The 21,456-nt window shown below is 36.0% G+C and overlaps 1 protein-coding gene across 1 annotated transcript; it reads left to right on the plus strand.

Moving 5' to 3' along the window:
* Window positions 1-19,081: 19,081 nt before the first annotated feature.
* LOC108337434 (protein PHOSPHATE-INDUCED 1) lies at window positions 19,082-20,236 on the plus strand. The gene has a single exon (XM_017573963.2). It carries the CDS (start codon window positions 19,157-19,159, stop codon window positions 20,087-20,089), a length of 933 nt encoding a protein of 310 aa, XP_017429452.1. The 5' UTR covers window positions 19,082-19,156; the 3' UTR covers window positions 20,090-20,236.
* Window positions 20,237-21,456: the final 1,220 nt, after the last annotated feature.

Consider the following 21,456-nt stretch of genomic DNA (forward strand, 5'->3'; position numbering starts at 1 on the left):
CATCAATTTAACTTGCTGAGGGAGTTATTAGAGCATTGTCTTCATCTGATTTCGTGTGAATCATGATCAGAGAATTTTCGACTTTTGAAATTCTTCTTGAAAGCCTTCGAAATTGATCCACAACAAATCTTTCAAACTTATTTTGTGGAGTGAAGGTCGAAGGAGTTTCATCACAATCCTTGAACACCCAGCCATCTTTTGTTTTCTTTAGACCATTATGTCTCAATGCCGCTTTTCCTATTTCATTTGATTTGGTGCACCAATTTTTTTTTTCACCAGTAAGATCAACTTGATGATGCTTCAATACACGGTTGATAAAAACACCATATGACAGAATATGTCCATGACTACTTACAATTTCAATCATGTGCTCACTCATGATAGCAACCCAGTTGGTTGGTATCCGGGTTTCTACGGCATGAACCAAAAATAAATTTGCAGTAGTTAGACGATCAACATCTTCCAGGTAGTATTACCAAAGTAAGTACAAAAGCACACATTTTTTATTACATTTTCAAACCATCAAGTAGATACGCCTTGTTGGACTTCTCAAATATTCCTTATAAATTTTCTTCTTGTTGGTCTATTGGTTGAGTTCAGAATTTCTTTCATGAGACATGAAGCCTTCTGCTTTCAGACCAGTAAAAGATAGCCATATCTGGTCATCAATTTTAATATCGATACCTTTCACCCGAGAGCATATAACACCATCGACAACCTTCAGATTGTGGTAGAAGACCTATACCAGGTCAAGATAGCAATCACCGGTCATTTCTACAAATTTTAGAAGACCAACATCTACAAGCCATTCTTGAAAGATAAACCCCTCCCTTCTGAATAATTCCACATCCAAGAACTTGTGGGGGACCACCTTGAAGAGTTTTCTATAACATCCAAATTTGTATCGTTCTTCGTCATCACTGATCCACCCATTTGGACTAGCATTTCTTACAAGGTGTGCAGCCTTCTTTCCACGCCGTGAAGATGAAGAAGCCATTTGAGAACAGGATTTAGACATTTACAGGAAGGGTATAAGAATTTTGTTTCTGACAATCATACATGATAGATTTAATCAAACTATATGACGGCTTTAACATGAACAAGAAACTACATAAAAAAAAACACAGGAATTAAATAAAAAAAAAACCAGAAAAACAATGGAGAATGTTTTTGAAATTCATAAGTGTTAACATTTTCCTCAGGATTTCCACCGTGCCTTCATCGTTAACAAAGAAATGTCTTCGTTTAGTAGAGGAACTAATGGAAACCCTAAGGAAAAAGTTAACATGAATTTGGTTACGGAAGCTCTATAGTGTAGGTTTTCAAAGGGTAGTTCCAAAGGATCCAAAAACTGTATTTAAAGAAAATGCTGGGAGCCACTAATGCGCCCAACTACTCCAGTGCCCATCAATAATAAAACGTCGAACCCTCTAGAAATTCGTCGCCCATCAAGTCAATCCTTATATTGTCAGAGTTCAACTTCAACCGCATAATAAAACGTCGAACACTTTAGAAATTCGTCGTTGCTGAAATTATTTTATTGGGATATATAAGATTGAAAATTTTAGTTCGGCCTGAAACTGATAAGGTTTGATGCCCAACTTTATAAATACTAGATTTGAAAACGCACTCAGTGTTTTCTAAACTGAAGAGTTACAAACCCTAGAAATGTGAAAGATGTTCCAGAATTTGATCAGAAATGGCTTCTTCATCATCATCAAGAAGAAAATGAAAGGTTGCCCGGATTGCAAGGAATGCTAATCCTACAGGTTGGATTAATGATGAAGACATTCGATGAAAGCTTTTTAGTCTAGGGAAGATTAAAAATGTGGTTTCTCACAGATATCTGAAACTAGTGAGGGTGTTCTACTCCAACTTAAAGATGTTAATATTTTGTTTCACAGTCAAGCGGGTTGATATAAAGGTTTAGATTAGTCATCAACATCCCATCTCTGAATCTTGGAGTGCAAACAAAACATATTTGACAAAAACTGAAGAAGAGGAGTGGGCTAAATGGTATGCGGTGAAAATAGATTGTATGTTAGAATCCATAAAAAGATTCTTGGGGCTCAAGTAAATTGAAAGCTGACTATAACAGAAGAATATGGATTTTAGTTCTTTGATTTTAATTTTGTAATCAGTGGCTTCTTAAGCCATCTTTTGTTTTGCTGGTTGTAATCATCTTTTGTATGTTAGAATTGCTAAAAAGATTCTTGGGGCTCAAGTAAATTGAAAGTTGACTGCAACAGAAGAATATGGATTTTCGTTGTTTGATTTTAATTTTGTAATCAGTGGCTTCTTAAGCCATCTTTTGTTTTGCTGGTTGTAATCATCTTTTGAATATTAATAAAATTCTCTTTTGGCAATAACATTAGTGAATGGTGATTGAATTGTTTAAATTGATTAAATCACTTGTATGATTGTAATTGAAATTTTTAATGTTACATCATTACATTGAATATACCATTGCACTCTTTTTATTTTATTTTTCTTTTAGAACACCAATAATACGTCGATTAGTAAAGCTACTCGACGTAATATTAATAGAAAAGTTATCAAACGAAGAGGTTAACGTCATTCTTCAGACTTCAACGTATTATTGTTAGCCAGATTACTCCCTTTTTATTTCTTTTTCCTTTAAACCAAAAATAAACGTCCAATTTCAAACCCAAAGGTCGCTCCTTTTTTTTATTTATCCTTTTTAAATTCAAATAGAACGTCCAACTTTATATGGGAAAACACAGTTGGTTGGGCTTGATAAATGTTGTGTTAGAAACGAAGAGATCCACGTCCTATACTGACACCACTAGACGTTCAGGTATATGGGAAAAGACTGTTGGCAGGGCATAATAAATGCTACGTTAAAATGAAGAGATAAACGTCCAATATTGACACCACTCGACATCCAAGTTGTTTGGGAAATGCATAGGGACGTCATTTTTCCTTCAGTATTCGACGTAAAATTATTTGAAGAATTTCTAAAAGTAATCCATTATTACGTAGGTTATAAATGGAAACGAATAAAGGAAACACATAATAACACTAAACATACGAAAAAAAAAACATAATAACACTAAACATACCAAATCTTTCAACCTTTTTCTTTGTTAAAATATAGAAGGATTTTTTTTAATAGAGTCTGTTTTAAATTCATAAGTGTTAACATTTTCCTCTGGTTTGCTACCATGCCTTCATCGTTAACAAAGAAATTTCTTCATTTAGTAGAGGAATCGACAACAAACCAACGGAAAAAGTTAACATGAATTTGTTTACAGAAGTTCTGTAGTTTAGTGAAGGAGGAGTAGCATTTTGAAAGGATGCGAAATCCAAATCTATCAACCTTTTCCTTTGGTTTTATATATTCCTTCAAGCTATTTTGTGTCCTTGAAGGAGATAACAGAAAACACAAAGAAAAAAATTAACAGATGGAGTTCATAGCAGAAATTTTATAAATGGATGTCTATAGGTTATCTAAGGCTCCGAAACTGTATTTATAGAAAAATAGAATGACTGAGGTTATTTGTGGCCAAAAAACATCGAATTGGTGAAAGAGTTTGACATTATCGAATTGGTGAAAGAGTTTGACATTCTTTGGTTGGTTTAAAAGAATAAAGAAAAAAAGAAAAAAAAAGATGGACTAGGGTTATTGTTAACGTTGTTTGTTCTGTTATGGGACGTTGAACTTTGACGTTATACGTAAATACACATCAAATCCAAATCCCCCCATAAATTAAAAACATAATTTCTGAAAATACAACGTCCAACGCATAGAAGAACTCGATGTTATATGGTTGGTTTAAAAGAAAAAGACAAAATAATAAAAAAGGAACTAAATAACAAAACGTGTAAGCCAGTATAAAACTAACATTTTGTGGGTTGATTTAAATAAAAAATAAACAAATAACTGCTAGTTGTAATATACAACGTCCTTCTTTTGTTACGGTTGACGCCATATTAATTAAATCAATATTTAGTATTTATTTATTTTGTACTCGACGTCGACTGCTTCCTTATTAGCGTTATGTGATTACAACCATCACGTCAACCCTAACTTGTTCGAAGTTCTATATTGTTTTAAATGTCGACCCCATAAAGTTTGGGACGTTATGTTTGGTTTATAAGAGAAAAGAAATAAAGAATAAAAAAGGGATTTACACTTTGGCTTCATGGTGGCATATAAAACGTCGAATATTTGACAAGGTTGACGTCAAATGTGGGTAGGAGTATTACTATTGGAAGCAAACCATTATTTTGTTATTTTTTTATTTTAAGTTGAACGTCAAATGTTTCTTAAGTTGACGTTATGTGATTCTAAGGTCATTGTTTTACGTCGATGTTCGCCTTATTTGACGTTAATACATTTTAGATTACGTCGATATGTTTCTTGTTTGACGTTAATACATTTTAGACGGCGATCTATTTGAGTAATTGACGAGGAGCGAATCAATTTATTTACGAAAATGCCACCGGTCATTTTTAACGTTGCATATTTAGTGCTATGACGTTGAACGCGTGATGTTAAACGTTGTTTTTGCACTGGTGAGAAGACACTTCCTCCTAAGGGCAAAGATCCGGGAAGTTTTACTATTCCTTGCACTATTGGGAATTGTAGGCTAGAAAAGGCCCTAATTGATCTAGGGGCTGGCATCAACCTCATGCCCCTATCTATGCTTAAGAAGATTTGTGGTCTTGAGGTTAAACCTATAAGTATGATATTACAAATGGTGGATAAATCCATCAAGAATCCCTATGGTGTAGTGGAAGATGTTGTTGTTCAAATTGACAAACTTAAATTCCTAGTGGATTTCGTAGTGATGGAGATGGGGGAAAATGTGGAGATCCCACTCATTCTTGGAAGACCATTCATGAAGATAGCTAAGGTTGTCATTAATGTAGATGATGGAGTGTTGATGTTGAGAGATCAAGATGAGGAGGTGACTTTCAATGTCTTCAATGATGAGCAGCCGATTCAAGTGAAGAAGATTAGTTCTAAAACTGCAGATGAAGTTATACCACAATCTGGTCTATCTGAGCAAGCTGCCAAATCAGTTAAGAGGGGTCAAAATTGTTTCTTGTCACAGGTACAGGAACGGGAGAGAGATATTAAAGAGAAGCTAGTTGATCAAGACTCGATGCTTGAAACTGAAGAATTCAAACCTGGCAAACCAGTGAAATGCAGGAACAGGTTATGGGTTATTAAGGAGATTAAAGCAGATGGAGTTATTGAGATTGAAGCTCCGTGTTATAGTAGAGTCAAGTTGGTGACTAGGAAGCTGCTAAAGCTATGTTGGTGTGATGAAAGCAAGAGGAACACCAACATCAAAAATTCGAACTGAGCTTAATGGTGTCAAGCTAATGACGTTAAACGAGTGCTTGCTGGGAGGCAACCCAGTGTTTTGAAGACTTTTATTTTTAAGTTTGTTCATTTAATTTGTGTTTTGATGTAATTTAAATTGAGTTGGATTTAGTTTTTAGGGTTATTTGTTTGAAGTTAGTTGGTTTTTTTGGTTACTTATTGACCTAGTATGATATGGTGGGTGTTGGTGGATGAATGTTTGTGATGTGCATAGGGAGCTTTAATTGTTTTAATTTTGAGATGTTGAAGTTTGAGTTGGAGAAAAATTGCAAAAACCTGAAAAATTTGAGAGGACGTTGAGGGCCCCTGCCTACGGACGCCCAGGGTCAGCAGAACAGGGGAAGAGTACAGTATCGTCCAGCACTCAGCGCCCTAGGGTGGTGCCCAGCGCCGCCGCTGTGGGTTGAACAGTTTGGGCTTTTTGGGCTCAACGTAATTAGGCCCAACCAACCCCCCTAACCTTAAAAGACTCGACCAAACCCTCACTTTTCAATCTCACACTTTCCAGCCACTCAAATCCCTCACCCTAAGAGTCCTCTCTCACTCTCTTCTTTCTTCCCATCACCAAAAATCATTTTATGCACTCATATTTGGTTCCATACTTCAGATCTGACGTGGTTTCAAGTTGCTGCTACTCTTATCTAACTAAGCGCTAAGTTTTCCAACTCTTGTGTGCATCTTTCAAGCTTTGCATCTCCATTCAAGTAGGCATCTTTATTTTGCTCTTAAAGTTTTTGATTTGTAGATGATATTTGATTCTATGCATGATGTAATGTTGATATTGCTGATTAGACTGATTGGGATGGAGTTTTGACTGATAAATTTTTAGTAAAGCATTGCATTGAACGAAAGAATCGTCAAAAGACCATGTTAAGTTTTTTGTTATGACGGTGAGGGCCCCCTGAGTGGCGCTCAACATCGACGATTTTGTGTGTGCTCTGATTTTGGGGATTCTGCTGGTTTTACTAGAGTCCATGTGGCGTTGAAGATCCTTTGTGAGGGGCGCCCAACGCTAGCAAAGATGATTCTGTGATTTTTTAATTTTTTCTTTAATTTTCAAAGGCCTATGGTTGATGTTCTCTATTGATTTATTTGGGAGTATGAATTATGTTTTGGCATATGAAAGCATATTTGTGACCCTAGATGAGTAATTGGTATAGTTGGATTGTTATGTTGCTTTCTCATTAGTGTTTTGTGTTGTGTATATTTGTGGTGCAAATATGGCCTTATCATCAGGTTCTAAACGTATAAAGACTATTGTTGCACAAACAGAGAGAGGGAAGAAGAGGAAAGAACAAGCTTATTCCAACAAGTTCCTCTCACATATGCATGAAAGACATTTTGAAATGGTTCAAAACCGTAGGTTACTAATGGAGAGGAAGGTTGGGTTGATAGCTCCCATGGCTCCTCAATTTTAGAGGGAGTTAGGAAGAAGACAATGGGAGCAGGTGGCTTCCTATCCTGCACCTGCCAACATTGTAGTGGCGAAAGAGTTTTACACAAATGCAAGGTCCTTTAATGGTGATCAAGAGAGGTATACAATTTATGTGAGGGGCAAGAGGATTCCATATGATGCTGACACCATCAATACTTTTTTGGGTACTGAATGGACAGAAGAACAGTGTCAGTTTGCTTCTTCAATTGAGGAAGATATCAACTATGCTGAAATGGAGAGGACCTTGTGCATCCCAAGGGGTCATTTTCAGAGGAATAGGCAGGATGTGCCCATTCATAACAAGAGGTCATTCCTTACCCCCTTGGCTCAGTATTGGATGGCATTCACACATGCCAATATTCAGTTGTGCTCTCATGTGTCGGATATCACCACACATAGAGTTGTCTTCATCTATTGTGTCCTCAAACGGTTGAACATTAATGTGGGGTAGGTTATAGCCAATGAAATCAAACAGTGTGCCCATGCTGCAAGTAACAAATCGCCTTTGGGGCACCCATCTCTCATTACACATCTTTGTGAGTTAGCAGGTGTGAACATATATATTCCTCCATTTGAGAGATAGAGGAAGGAGATAAATGCTTCCTACTATACCTAGTATTGCATGCTGGATGAAGAGGAATTGTCGGTGCCAACATCTCAGCCTCCTAGGGTCCATAGGAGACCTCAGTAGGCCTAGTAGGATCAACCTCAAGATGTTGATCCTTTCCAAATAAGAGACATTTATATGGCATTAGTGGATGCAAAGATGGAGGAATTGTATAGAGGTGAACAATAATTACTGAGGAGCATGGCATCTGCTTTTCCGGATCGCCAGTTTATGTCTTAGGAAGACTTTCTAGATTATGTTGCATGGCCGAGTGATCAGGCCCAACCTAGTGGAGGAGCTGGAATGTTTGGAGTTGTAGTTATGAAGGAAGATGAGGAGGAAGATGATGAGGAAGATGAAGATGAAGATGACGATGAAGATAAGGAGGAAGATGATGAGGATGATGAAGACGAAGATGATAGCAGAGGCTGATGATTCAGATGACAGCATCTACTTATGGATGCTAGGATGATACTAAAACATGATTTTTTTTTACTTTCTCTAGTTTATGATTGTTTTAATTCTGTTTATGTTGATTTTAGTATGAGTGCGAGGATGTACTTAGTTTAAATGAATAGTGCTGCAATGGTTTGATTATGTGATGAATTGTTTGATGAATAATATTGTCTTGTGCTGCTTGATTGATTGATTGTGATTGTTGTTGAGATAATGGTTGGTTTAGCCCTTAAGACAGGTGGTTGCTCTTAATTGTTTAAAACAGATGAATTATTTAAATGATTGTGATTGATGTGCTGGGCAGGATTGTTATCATAATTGTGGGACTTGAGTTAACCTGTGAGAGGTTGGAATCCAGAGTTTTTGTTGATTAAATGTTATTGCTTTGCAATCATAAGTGATTTTGCCTGATTTTTTATGTTGAACCACTTGCTTGCTTATTACAAATGATCAAGGCCATTTGTTCTTATCCCATGTAAGCCAATGTCAATATGTTAGCCCAACAAAGAACAATTTTTGTTCTATCCTTTGAACCTTGACCTGAATATGTGAAAAACCTCTTGAAATTTTTGCCTTGAGTTGAGTTGAGAATGATTGTATGGTATAGGAGAATGGTTCAATGTTTGGGGTTGTTGGGAAATTGGAAAGAATTGCAGAAAAAAGTAATGAAAAAGAAAAAGAGCATTGAGCAAAGCAAAAGAAAAGAAAAGAGAAAAAGGAATAGATGGATAAGGAAAAGCTCAATGAATAAAAGTTGGGATTAAGTTAGGAGTGGTTTCTTAAGTGAAAAGTAGAAAGAGAGAGTAGTTTTGTATCATGAAATAAATTGTTGACTCTCTTAACTCAAGGAATTTTGTTGTCCAGAAAAACCAGTTTTATTCTTAGCCTAGCCATGTTACAAGACTTAAAAAGTCCTTGTGATGATAACTTGCTTGTGAGTGTGTTTGATGTTGGTTAAATGAAAGACAAAGTTGATTTATGTGACATTGTGATGGTAGAGTGAAAGAGTCACCACATTATACACTTTTTTGAGCTTGAGTGAAATACTTTCCTTGGTGAGGAATAGTTTCATCCACTATAGGATAACATTCGTGCTTGGTTGTTGATCATTCATAAGGTTTGCATCTGTTGTATATTCTTTGAGTATGTGAGCACCCTAGTTGAGCTTGAGGGGCTAAGTCATCATTACATCTTGACTAATATTTCTATGATGAGCAAACATGAGTAATTTACTTGTTTGAGAAGAAAATGCTTTTTGGTGTGTTAAACCATTATAGTGTTGTTATTTTGTTTAGGCTAAGTTACATTTTCTTTTGCTTGAGGACAAGCAAAGTTTCAAGTTTGGGGTTGTGGTAATGGTTGATTTTACCGTTATCTGTGATTCAATTTTGATACTAAATTAACTCTTTTTGACTTAGAAACTTGCTTAATCTCTCATTTTGAATTTAATTGTGTGAATAAGAGAGTTGAGGTTATACTTGATGATTTGTATCACTAATTCCCTTGATTTTGTAGGTTATTGCAATGATTTGGAAGAGGAGTTAAAGTATCAAGGAGTTAGAACCTAGAAAGGACAGAAAAAGCACCAAAAGAGTAGGCTACAGAAGGTCGCAAGACGCCTGGTCGCCCTTTTCTGGGGCCTTCAGCGCCAAGTAGCTTGCTTCAGCGCCTGCTTTCCCTCTGAGGGGCGCTGAGCGCCAGACTCCAAGTACCGCAGGACGCCTGGTTACCCCTTTCAAGGCCCTTAGCGCAAGTTCTCTCGCAAGCTCGCCCGATTGCCCTAAGTATGGGCGTTGAGCGCCAGCGTGTTGGGCCTTTGGACTTAGTTTTTTTATCTATTTAAGGATTTGCACGCCCTAGGGTTCACATCTTTGGGAGGCTGAAGCGTAGAAACACACTTTTCAACCCTTTGGAGTCATATTTGGATGCGGGATCTCTCCTCTTCGTTTTCTAGGAATTTTATCTCACTTTCATTCCATTGTACACCAAGGTCTCCATGACTATGGAGAACTAAAGATAGGCTTTTTACGTCGAGGGATCGGGATCTAAGTAATTTAGAGAGTGACGTTAACAATTTAATGAAGATGATGAGTTCTTATATGCATGAAAGTAAAGAAGGTGAAATCTAAACCCCAAAAACATAATCATCTCATATTATCAACACTATTCATTCTTGTGTTAAGCCTCAATTGATCAATTTGCATTCATATTTACTTTTGTTGCATTTGCATTTAAACACCAACAAAATAGTTTTTTTCAGTCTTAATTAGTTAAGTAATTACACGATTGTTTAGTGTCGTGAGTCTTCTGGGATACGATACTTGGTCTTACCATTTATTATTACTTGATACGATTCAGTACACTTTCCAAAGTCTTAACATTAAGCAAGCTTCACAATCAAAGAGAGTTGATTTAGTATCAAAATTACATCACAGATAACGGTAAAATCAACCGTTATCACAACCCCAAACTTGAAACTTTGCTTGTCCTCAAGTAAAATGTAACCTGGCTTAAACAAAATAGTCATACTACAATGGTCTAGCACACCAAAAATAATTTTCTTCTAAGACAAGTAATCACTCATGTCTGCCTATCGTAGAAAGATCATTCAAGATATAATGATGTCTTAGCCAATCAAGTTTCAACTATGGTGCTCACATAACAAAGAATACACAACTGATGCAAAGGCCTTATGAGTGATCAACAACCAAGCAAAATGTTATCCTATAGTGCATGGAACCATTCATCACCAAAGAAAGTGTTTCACTCAAGCTCAAATGTGTATAGTGAGGTGTCTCTTTCATTCTACCATCACATTGTCACATAAATCAACTTTGTCTTTCATTTACACACATCAAACACATTCACAAATAAGTTATCATCACAAGGACTTTTTAAGGCTTGTATTGTGGTTGGGCTAAGAAGAAAACTGGTTTTTCTGGACAACAAAGTTCCTTGAGTTTAGAGAGTGAACAATTTAGTTCATAATTTAACATTAATCTTTTTTTCTACTTTTCACTTGAGAAACCAGTTCTCAACTTAATCCCAACTTTTATTCATTGAGCTCATCCTTCTCTTCTTCTTGCTTTCTTCTTTTGCTTTACTCAATGCTCTTTTTCTCTTTTTCTATTTTTTTCAATTCCCAACAACCCCAAACTTGAACCATTCTCCTTTACCATACATGCATACTCTACTCAACTCAAGGCAAAGATTTCAAAGGTTTTTTTCACATTCAGCTCAAGGTTCAAAGGAAAAAATTTTGAAAGGTTAAAATTTTGTCATTGGCTTACAAGGGATAAGAACAGATGGCCTTGATCATTTGTTACAAGCAAGCAAATAGTTTGTCGGGAGAATCGATACCGTTATAGAGTTGCGTAGCAGAATAAATTAAGATAGCGGAAAGCGTGTTCGGTCAAACTCGTATTAAGATGGTCCATTTTAGAAAATCAATTTTCTTAGAGAAAATTTATCGAACAGTTGATATGCGCAAAATGTAAAGAGTATAGGGAGTAGAAAAATTCAACACAGAATTTTTATCCTGGTTCAAATCAAAAGATTCTACATCTAGTTGTTAATCACTATAAAAAGTGATTAACGTTTTCACTAAAAATTAGTTTCACAGATTACAATGGAGTGAAAGAATAGAATGATAAAACCTTCCTTTGACGAACGAACCGGAAGGGTATTTCCTTCGACCAATGAACCGGAAGCAGGAATCTGCACTTTCCTTCGACCAACAAACTTGAACAATGCAAATAAAATCTTCCTTCGACACACGAACCAGAAGATGACAGCCTTACCAACTCGAAGAGAACCGCTCCGACCTTTGACCCACAAAGCGCGAGCTTCTCCTATTCACGAGACCAAGCAAAGCACTTGAACTAGCTTCTTTCGAACTTCCTCAGACAGACTGTATTTTCAAAAAGCTCAGAGTTAACCCTCTAAGGGTTTTGGAACACTCATATATAGGCAACTGGTTTGAGTTTGAAAAGACAGATTACAACTGCCTATAATAATCGATTATTGTTAGTGATAATCGATTATTTAAGTTCGTTACAGGGTTTTTCAAAACATGATAATCGATTATCCTGAGGAACAATCGATTACTCCAGAGACTTGGGCAGTTCTCATCAGGACCAGTTGATAATCGATTATTTGAAGGAATAATCGATTTTCCAAAGCGAAATGTTTTTTCAAGAGTGCTCATGATAATCGATTATAGCTTCTTATAATCGATTAAATGCGTAACTTAACTAAAGATACGAGATTTTCTAAGATTTACATATTCAAAGACTTTCCTAATACATTTATATTCTACAAAGTTCTTTTACAACAATTATAACAGCTTCTTCAAGTCTATCTTCATGCAGCATCATCAAAATCGTTTATCTTCAAATTTACCAATGCTCCTCATTGGTAACAATCTCCCCCTTTTTGATGATGATCAAAAATACTTGTTTAAAAGCAACTTTGGTTAGTCTGCAAAAAAAATACAAGCTAATAGACACCAAGAAAGTTATCAGTAATTGCACGACTTCTCCCCCTTTTTGATCATAAGCAAAAAGATCAAAGAAAATGCTCCCCCTTAATATGATCTCCCCGTTAATTAAACAATGTATGAACTAAGATAAGAGATCATTTTATTCATGAAAAGAAAAGTTACATTTTTCATCATAAAGAAGAACTTTAAAACATAGAGTCAAAACAAACAATCATCAAGGTATACTAACATAAAATCCTAAATCTAAAACTCAAGACTGGGTGGTCTTTCTAGAGGTTGAAGATCAAAGTGATTTTCAATGTTTCCAAGACGAGTATCATAGTCATTGAACTGGTCGATCACATATTCTTCATGATTTTGTTGCCACTCATATATCTGTTCAAAGTGAGCTTGTTGAGCAATACGCATATCCTCCAGTTGTTTAGACAGGTTTGCAAAATACTCATCCATAGTTAGGGAGGAAGAGGAAGGCATTTGAGAAGGACCGGCATCTGCAGGATCAGCAACTTGGACTGGGTCAGCCATATGGGAATCCATATAGTCATTATCGTCATCTTGGTGATCATCATCCTTGTGAATGATCACGCGGCCACGAGCAACAAATCCCATTTGGCGAAATGTTGTCTCACAAATCTCAGTTCCAATTGCTTGAATGGCTTGAGTGAGTTCGCCTTCCACACTTACGCCTTTGTACTCTAAAATTCGAGAGATGAGAAGTGCATATGGAAGATGATAATTCGAGAGATGAGAAGTGTATCTCCAAATTTCTAATGGCAGCTTATGTGCTTTTATGATTGGAGATGGACACTTGCATGAATTGTTGAAGTGTGTCCTCTAGCTTTGCGGTCCTATTAGATAAGGAGGATTGTGGTTGGTATTGCTGCTGTGGTGGTCTATTAAATGGCCCAGCTTGCCCTTGACCCATGCTTGGGGTGAGGTTTCCACCCATGGTTATAGTTACCTTGGAAGCCCTGACTACCCATATAATGCACTTCTTCTTGAGCATTGGCTTGAATGACACACTGACCATTTGTATGATCTCTACCACATAGCTCACAACCCTGATGGTGAGCTTGAGAGACATTTTGAAGTTCTTTAGGTAGCTGAGAGATTTTATTCATTAAGGCTTCAAGTTGCTGAGTCATTATATTATTCTAAGCTAATAGAGCATCTTGAGATTGCAGTTGAAGAACTCCTTTTTGTTGGAGTTGAGCTCTTTCATTTTGTGTCTCATTATCATTTGCAGCCATATTCTCTATCAACTCATGAGTTTCATCTCGAGTCTTCCATCTAATGTTACCTCAAACTGAGGCATCCAACATCAATTTAGTTTGGATTTGAGTCCTCCAAGAAATAGAATGATCACTGGAGGTTCATCAAATCCATGAGTAGGAGTCTTCCGCAATAGGCCTTTGAATTTATCCCATGCTTGGCCTAAAGTCTCATCCATGCCCTGGTTGAAAGAAGATATTTCCTACTTCCCTTTATTTTTCTTGGACTAAGGGAAGTACTTGTTCAAAAACCTTGCTACCACATCTTCCCACACAGTGAAGCTATTTTCTGGGAATGAATTTAGCCACATCTTGGCATTGCCACCCAGAAAGAAAGGAAACAAACTGAGTCTGATGGCCTCATCTGGTACATCATGAATCTTCACAGTATTGCAAATCGCTATGAAGGTGGTCAGATGTTCATACGGATTCTCATGAGCTAGGTCGTTGAATTGATTGCTTTGCACCAAATGGATGAGGGCAGGTTTTATCTCCATGTTTGCAGCATTAACCTGTGGCCTAGCAATGCTATTGAAGTGGAGAGGTCTAATGAATGTTGAATAATCCTCTAGAGTGCCTCTTACTTGACCAATACCTCTGCCGCTACCGTTTTGATTATCTGTCATGTCTTCTATTTCCTTATCAGTTACTTGAGTAAAAGGTTATTCAAGAATCTCAGGAGGGGGAAAAAGTTCTCTATAAATCCTTTTTTGCCTTCTTCTTCTACTATTTTCTACTTTCAGACTTATAAGAAGAGGTTCAGATGATCTTGTGCTCCTAGTACGAATTTTTTCCTGCATACACTAAAGAACACCGCACTAGAGCACCCAATTAGCCCCAAAAGAATATAAAAACAAAAATTAAGAAACTCGTTATCACGCAAAAGTATAGTGTTACCACGAGTTCCCGGCAACGATGCCAAAAACTTGTTATCTCATTGGCAAGTGTACCAAATCGTATCAAGTAATATAAAATGGTTAGACCAAGTATCGTTTCCCAAGAAACTCGTGTCACTAAACAATCATATAATACCTTAACTAATTAAAAGACTAAAGACCGATTCTAATGATTGAAATTAAAATGCAATAAAAGTAAACATAATAACTTGAATGTAAATTTGATCTTTTGAAGCTAAAACAAGAATGAATGAATGATATTGAGATGATATGAGATGATGATGTTCTTGGGATTAGATTTCACCTACTTCACTTTCATGCATATTAGAACTCCTCTTCTTCATTGGAATGCTAATGTCACTTACAAAATTACTTAGAACCCAATCCCTTGGCGTAAAAAGCCTAGCCTTGATTATTAGACAACAATCCCTTGAAACCCTAATAACCAATTCCGCATTAGGAAAAGAAGCTTAAGACAATTAAACATCCTATTTTTATCCCTAGATAATATTTCCTTTAGGTGAAATCCTCCAGATCATGGCTCCTAAGTATTTCCCAATAACAAAGAAATCCAATCATCAAGCTATGAATGGCCAAAAACATAACAAGCATTAAGAATATGAGAAAATCACTAACATTCAATGAAAGAAGCATAAAATATTCAAAACATATTCAAATACATGAAGTTCAGAGGTTACATCTTCCCCAACAACAAATGAATTTAGCACTCCATTATCATGGAGAACCTTGGCTTACAATGGAAGAATGAAAATGAGATGGAAACCCTAGAAAGAGAAAAAGAAAGCTCTCGCATGCCCAATCTACCTCCAAAGGGTCGAAAATAGGGTTTCTGTGCTTCAACCGTCAAAAGATACGAACCCTAATGTGTAGAGAGCTTTAAATAGATCCAAAATTCCATATGGGCCAATGTTGCCAACGCTTAGCACCCTAACTAGGGGTAAGCAGGCAAAACTGCGCAAAGAGTGGCGCTCAACGCCTTGGCTGAGGGCAACCAGGCGTCCTACGGTGTAGCTGACTGGTGCTCAGCGCCCTAGAGAAGGGAAACCAGGCGTGCTTGCGTGAATTTCTCCGTTGAGCGTCCTAGAAGAGGGCAAGCAGGCGTGCTTGTGTGACCACTAGCGTTGAGGGCCCCTGAAGAGGGCAACCAAGCATGATTATGTGGCAACCAGTGTTGAGGGCCTCTAAAGAGGGCAACCAGGCGTGATTGTGTGGCAACCAGCGCCCATGGCCCCAGAAAAGGGCAACCAGGCGTCCTTGAGCCTTCTGCAGCCTTCTTTTCTAGTGCTTCTGCTGTCCTTCCTAGGTTCCAATTCCTTGATACTTTGCTCTTCTTCCAAAACATACTAATAACCTACAAAATTGAGGGAATTAGTGATAAAATCATTAAGTATAACTTCAACTAACTCATTCATAAAATTCAACTAAAAACAAGAGCTTAAACAAGATTCACAATCAAAGAGAATTGATTTAGTATCAAAATTACATCACAGATAACGGTAAAATCAACTGTTATCATTCATCAGTCATAATGCAAGAAAAAGGGAAAGATTTATAAGAAAACAAAAGAAAGGAAAAGAGTGATCAGAGTTGGTGCAACAGAGGTCACCAAAAGAAGAGCTCTGATACCATCATAGAAAAGTTGCGATGGAGGTGGCTACTGTTTTGCATTCACAAGAAAACCTGCAAACATACATGTTCTTGTACATGATGAAGAAACAAAGAGTAGTGGGTATGAATATGAAAAAGAATAAGAAGGGAAACAAAGGAACGAGAAAAGAACTATGTGTATTATGTGAATATTGTTGTTGCATACAAAGAAGAAGAAGATACATATATAGGGAGAAAGAAAAGGAGAAACGAAAAATATAAGAGAAACAAAAAACAAAAACGGATGATGGAGGTAAAGAAAGGTTAGGATATGTTATTCTGACATGAATTCTACTATTGCAAGAATTTTATTTAGTAACTAAAGATAAGAAAGGTTGTGAGAATCATGTAACACCACCTATCAAGACTCATAAATATAGAGGTAACAAATTAGGAAAAATAGATTATTAAAGAATTCCTTAATGGAAAGTTGTTCTAAATACAAACAAGACATTGGTTTGCTAATATGAAAATTTTCAACAATATATTAGGATGACTCTAAAGGAGTACAATTAGTGACAAAAAAGAACTTCCTTAAGGATGAAAGCAATTCATAGGGATGATCATCACATCTTCAAAATTAGAGCATATGGTTTACTTAGAAGATGCAAATTTTGTGAGCAAATCAAAGACATTTTGTAATGACCGAAATAATGTCATTACTAAATAATAATATTCGGTACAAAAATGTAAATTTATATGCTACATATTCACAATCCTTTAAAATTTCAAATTTTTTTTTTTGATAAGAACATTTCTTATTAACAAGGAGGCAATATCGAATACATGAACACATAAATGTATATATACGTCTATTCTTATTTACAACTTCATAAGTTTGTTGTCAATCATCACTACTACCTATGAAATGTCTACTCCCGTATGTATAAACATACATAACATATATATATATACAATAATTATAAATGGAAATCACAACAATAAAATATAAAGATAAGGAATTGACATTGAATTATAATACATATAACTTTATTATAAACAATTCATATTATATCAAACAATATACCAAAAATTCTAGATAAATTGATTGATTTCACTTTATAATATCTTTATATTAAAGAAAAATATTTTTATATTATAAATAGGAGGAAATGTGGAGAATATATTTTAACCATTTAGTTCCAAACAAAATATTCATTTATACAAATTATTACACCTTTCTATAGAAAAAAAATAATGATTTGTGATGTATTATCCATGTATTTGTAGAATAAAAATGTTCACCATAAAACAAATTTAATATTTAAATAGTAAGAAACAAGAATATAATCTTTAAACCTCTTAACGTAAAAAGATAGTTAAACTATAAAATTGATTTTCACGAAAAATTAAAAAATAAGGTAAAATGTAATATTTTTATATTTGGTTAGATAAAAATAAAATATATTTGTTGATAAAAGAGGAGATGTGAATGTAATAATATTCATTTCTAACAAGGGGCTGAGTAAAAGTATTTGTAAGTTGTTTACAATATAACTCATGTATATTATTTATGAAACCCTATTCAAAATAAGAACAAACAATTGTATTCAAAATATAATTAAACTGTAAGTATAATTTTTTAGTTAGATACATTAATCATTTTAGAAACTTCGTATAATTATACAACATTTTAAATATTTTTTCGATGTTATAATATGCTCGTTTCTGAATAATTAAAGAGAATTATTGTGTATTATAAACAGTTATAGAATTATTGTAAGAGTAGAAAAATTGGAAAAGTTCGTATAATATTTGAAAAGTGAAACAAATGATTGGTATCAAAGGAATAACTATTATTGTATCAAAGGAATTAATCCAACTGTATTAGATTTTTTTGAAAGTTAAACACATTTTACGATAAGGTTTGAATTCTTTACACCATTGGTTACATTCTACATGAAATATTAATTAGTTTAGAACAGAATTTAAACAGTTTAAAAAAATTATTGTCATTAAATTAGAAGAACTATATCCATTCAATTTCAAAGTTTTGAGGATCAAAATATATCAAAATTTAAAACATAAATGATTTTAATTTTGTATCCAAGCTTAAAAACTAAAAACAATATAATTTAATAATTATTAAAAACATGTTATTAAAAAATAGTCTTAATATTTTTATATTATAACTAGGAGAAAATGCGGAGAGTATATTTTAAACATTTAGCTCCGAACAAAATATTCGTAAATGAAAATTATTAAATCTTTTTAGAGAGAAAGAATAATGAATTGTGCTGTATTATTCATTTATTTGTAGAATAAAAACGTTCAGCATAAAAAAAATTTAATATTTATATAGTAAGAAATAAAAATATAATCTTTAAATTTAATGTCTAAAATATTAGTAAGGAAGTCACTTGTCTTTTAAGGACTATAATTTGAATGCTTAGGCTGAATAAGAAACAATTCCCATCTATCACGGGTCTATATTAGAAGTGATTTGTATCTTTACGTCACTTTTACATGACAGATTCTAAAAGATAAATTTCTGGCACACTTGAACAAGAGAGCGACCTTTAGAGAGTCAATGTATTCCATCTCAACCAATCAGACTTTTACTATAAAAAATAAAATAAAATTAAATTAAATTAAAAAGACGGATGTTGCCTTTCACAAATTACAAAATGAACACGGGTTTGTCTATTTGTCCCTTATAACAGCTGTTTATTACAGTTGCTTATGCTCCACTTAGCTATACATGCCCTGTCTCCGCTTAACTAACTTTGAGACCATACAAAAACCTTGTCCCACAATTTGCTTAATTATGACAGAACAGAAACGCGTTTTCAAGTTGCCACCTCCACCACTTAACTCCGCTCCTCACTTCACCGTTACGCCTTTCTCCCTTCAATCACGTATCTCATAACACTATAAATATCTCTACTACCACCTCTCTCTTTCCATCAATTCAGATCCTTTCTCACTCTTCTACCAATTTATTTCCTCTCTCTACAAAATACAAAATGGCCTCTTTTACATCCTTAAGCTTTCTCCTTAGTTTTTTTCTCGCTGTTTCAATTCTTCCTTTCACTTCAGCCAGGAAACTCACTGAGTCAGAACCCGGACTCAAGTTCCAATACCACAGAGGACCCCTCCTCACAGGCAATATCTCGGTCAACCTCATTTGGTATGGCAAATTCAAGCGTTACCAGACAGCCATACTCAATGACTTCATCATCTCCCTTTCATCTCCCGAATCCATCACGCCCCAACCATCGGTTGACACGTGGTGGAAAGCCACCGAAAAGTACTACAAAACCCCATCCCCCAAACTCGCCCTCTCTCCGGGTACCATAATCCTCGATGATAACTACTCCTTCGGCAAATCACTCACCACCGATCAAATCGTGAAACTCGCATCCAAGGGTCAACAGAGAAACGCCATTAACGTTGTTCTCACCTCCTCTGACGTTGCAGTGGAAGGATTCTGCTCCAGTAGGTGCGGGACTCACGGGTCCTCCGTGGGGGCGCGCATCAACGGAAAGAGGTACAAGTTCGCATACATTTGGGTGGGTAACTCTGAAACCCAGTGCCCGGGGCAATGCGCCTGGCCATTCCACCAACCCATTTACGGTCCCCAGAGCCCAGCTCTGGTTGCACCCAACAACGATGTTGGCATTGACGGCATGGTCATCAACGTGGCTAGCCTCTTGGCTGGCACTGTGACTAACCCTTTCGGGAACGGCTACTTCCAGGGACCCAAAGAGGCTCCGCTGGAAGCCGCCTCCGCCTGCACCGGCGTCTACGGTAAGGGCGCCTACCCTGGCTATGCAGGGAACCTCTTGGTGGACCCCACAACCGGTGCCAGCTACAATGCCAATGGGGTCGACGGAAGGAAGTATCTCTTGCCAGCTCTCGTCGACCCTAAAACCTCTGCCTGTTCAACCATCGTCTAAAACCGCCGCTCAACGTGTCGTCTACGTTTAGCTTTTAGTCAATATCAGAGATTCTTTTATTTGTTCGTTCCTTTTGTAAGAAAAAATTCCTATATGTTGTTAGCATTTTTATTAAATATACAATAAAAGATATTCTTTTGATACCAATCATCTCTTTCAGTTTTCAAATTAACAATGTATTAGTGATGATGATAAACTCCTAGCTAAGGGTCCAATCACAAGAAGCATGGCCAAACAAATTCAAGAAGAATTAAAATCATTTCCAAAAGAAGGAGCTAAACTCTTATTTACTTGGGCTATCATGAAGTATTTCTAGACCTTGTATTAAGGGTCAAGTAGTATAGGGTATATTTTTAGGCCTTGTATAATGGGCCAAGTATTGTATGGTTTGTAATATTAGCTTAAAAGAGTGTGTCCCACCATGGGACATGATGGCCACATGGCAAGCTCTTAGTGAAGACACTTCTTAAAAAGGAAGTGGTCATGTGTCACTTTCCAAGTGGAGAAACTCTTCCTAAAGTGGATTGCCACATGTCACTCTAAGAGTGGAAAGCTTTTGCAAAAGTGGATTGTCACATGGCACTTTAAGAGTGGAGGAACTTTGCAAAAGTGGATTACCACATGAGTGGAGAAGACTTTACAAAAGTGGATTGCCACATGGCACTCTAAGAGTGGAGAAACTTTGTAAAAGAGGATTGCCACATGTCTCTTTAAGAGTGGATAGTTTTTAGGGTTTCTTGTCTACTTAGGAGACACCTTTCTCTATAAATAGAAGGGTCTCCTTCCTTGTAAAATCACTTGATGAATTTGAATGTTATTATGCCAAAATGTGTGCAAACATATCTTGTCTCAAGTCAAGGCTAGAGCATCCCATGAGGTCCCTCTAACCACCCTTCTCTAGAGTTGGCCCAACCTCTCCGGAGATCCATCAAACACCTCCATCCTACCACAAATACTCACCAAAAACATCACCAAAATTGTGAGCCCACCACCATATTCATCGCTTCCGCACAAATTCCACCTCCATAGCTTCATCTTCGTGCTTTGGCCCAACCTAGCTCGAGGAGGACGCTATCATTTGGTATCAAGAGCTTTGGGTCTACAAGAGCTAAGTATCTTGGTCCTTTACCTATCTTTGTGTATTTCTTGTTGTTATTGTGTTGTTCTTTATTGTCTTCCATAGTCTACTTTCATACATGTTATTTTTATGGTTCTAGTTTGTTCTTTTGCGGAACCATTCGGTTTTTACCACTAAGTTTCCATATACATGTGTTGTGGCGTGCTTTTATATTTTTTTTGAGTCTTTCTTCATATATTTGGTTCTGTTTTAATGTCATTTTTGGGTTATTTTTTATTTTTAATTCCAT

This window comes from Vigna angularis, chromosome 7 (assembly GCF_016808095.1).
Source record: "Vigna angularis cultivar LongXiaoDou No.4 chromosome 7, ASM1680809v1, whole genome shotgun sequence".
NCBI classification, from domain to species: Eukaryota; Viridiplantae; Streptophyta; class Magnoliopsida; order Fabales; family Fabaceae; genus Vigna; species Vigna angularis.

Coding starts and splice junctions, on each gene's coding strand:
- LOC108337434 (XM_017573963.2), top strand. CDS start 19,157: ATGGCCTCTTTTACATCCTTAAGCTTTCTCCTTAGTTTTTTTCTCGCT.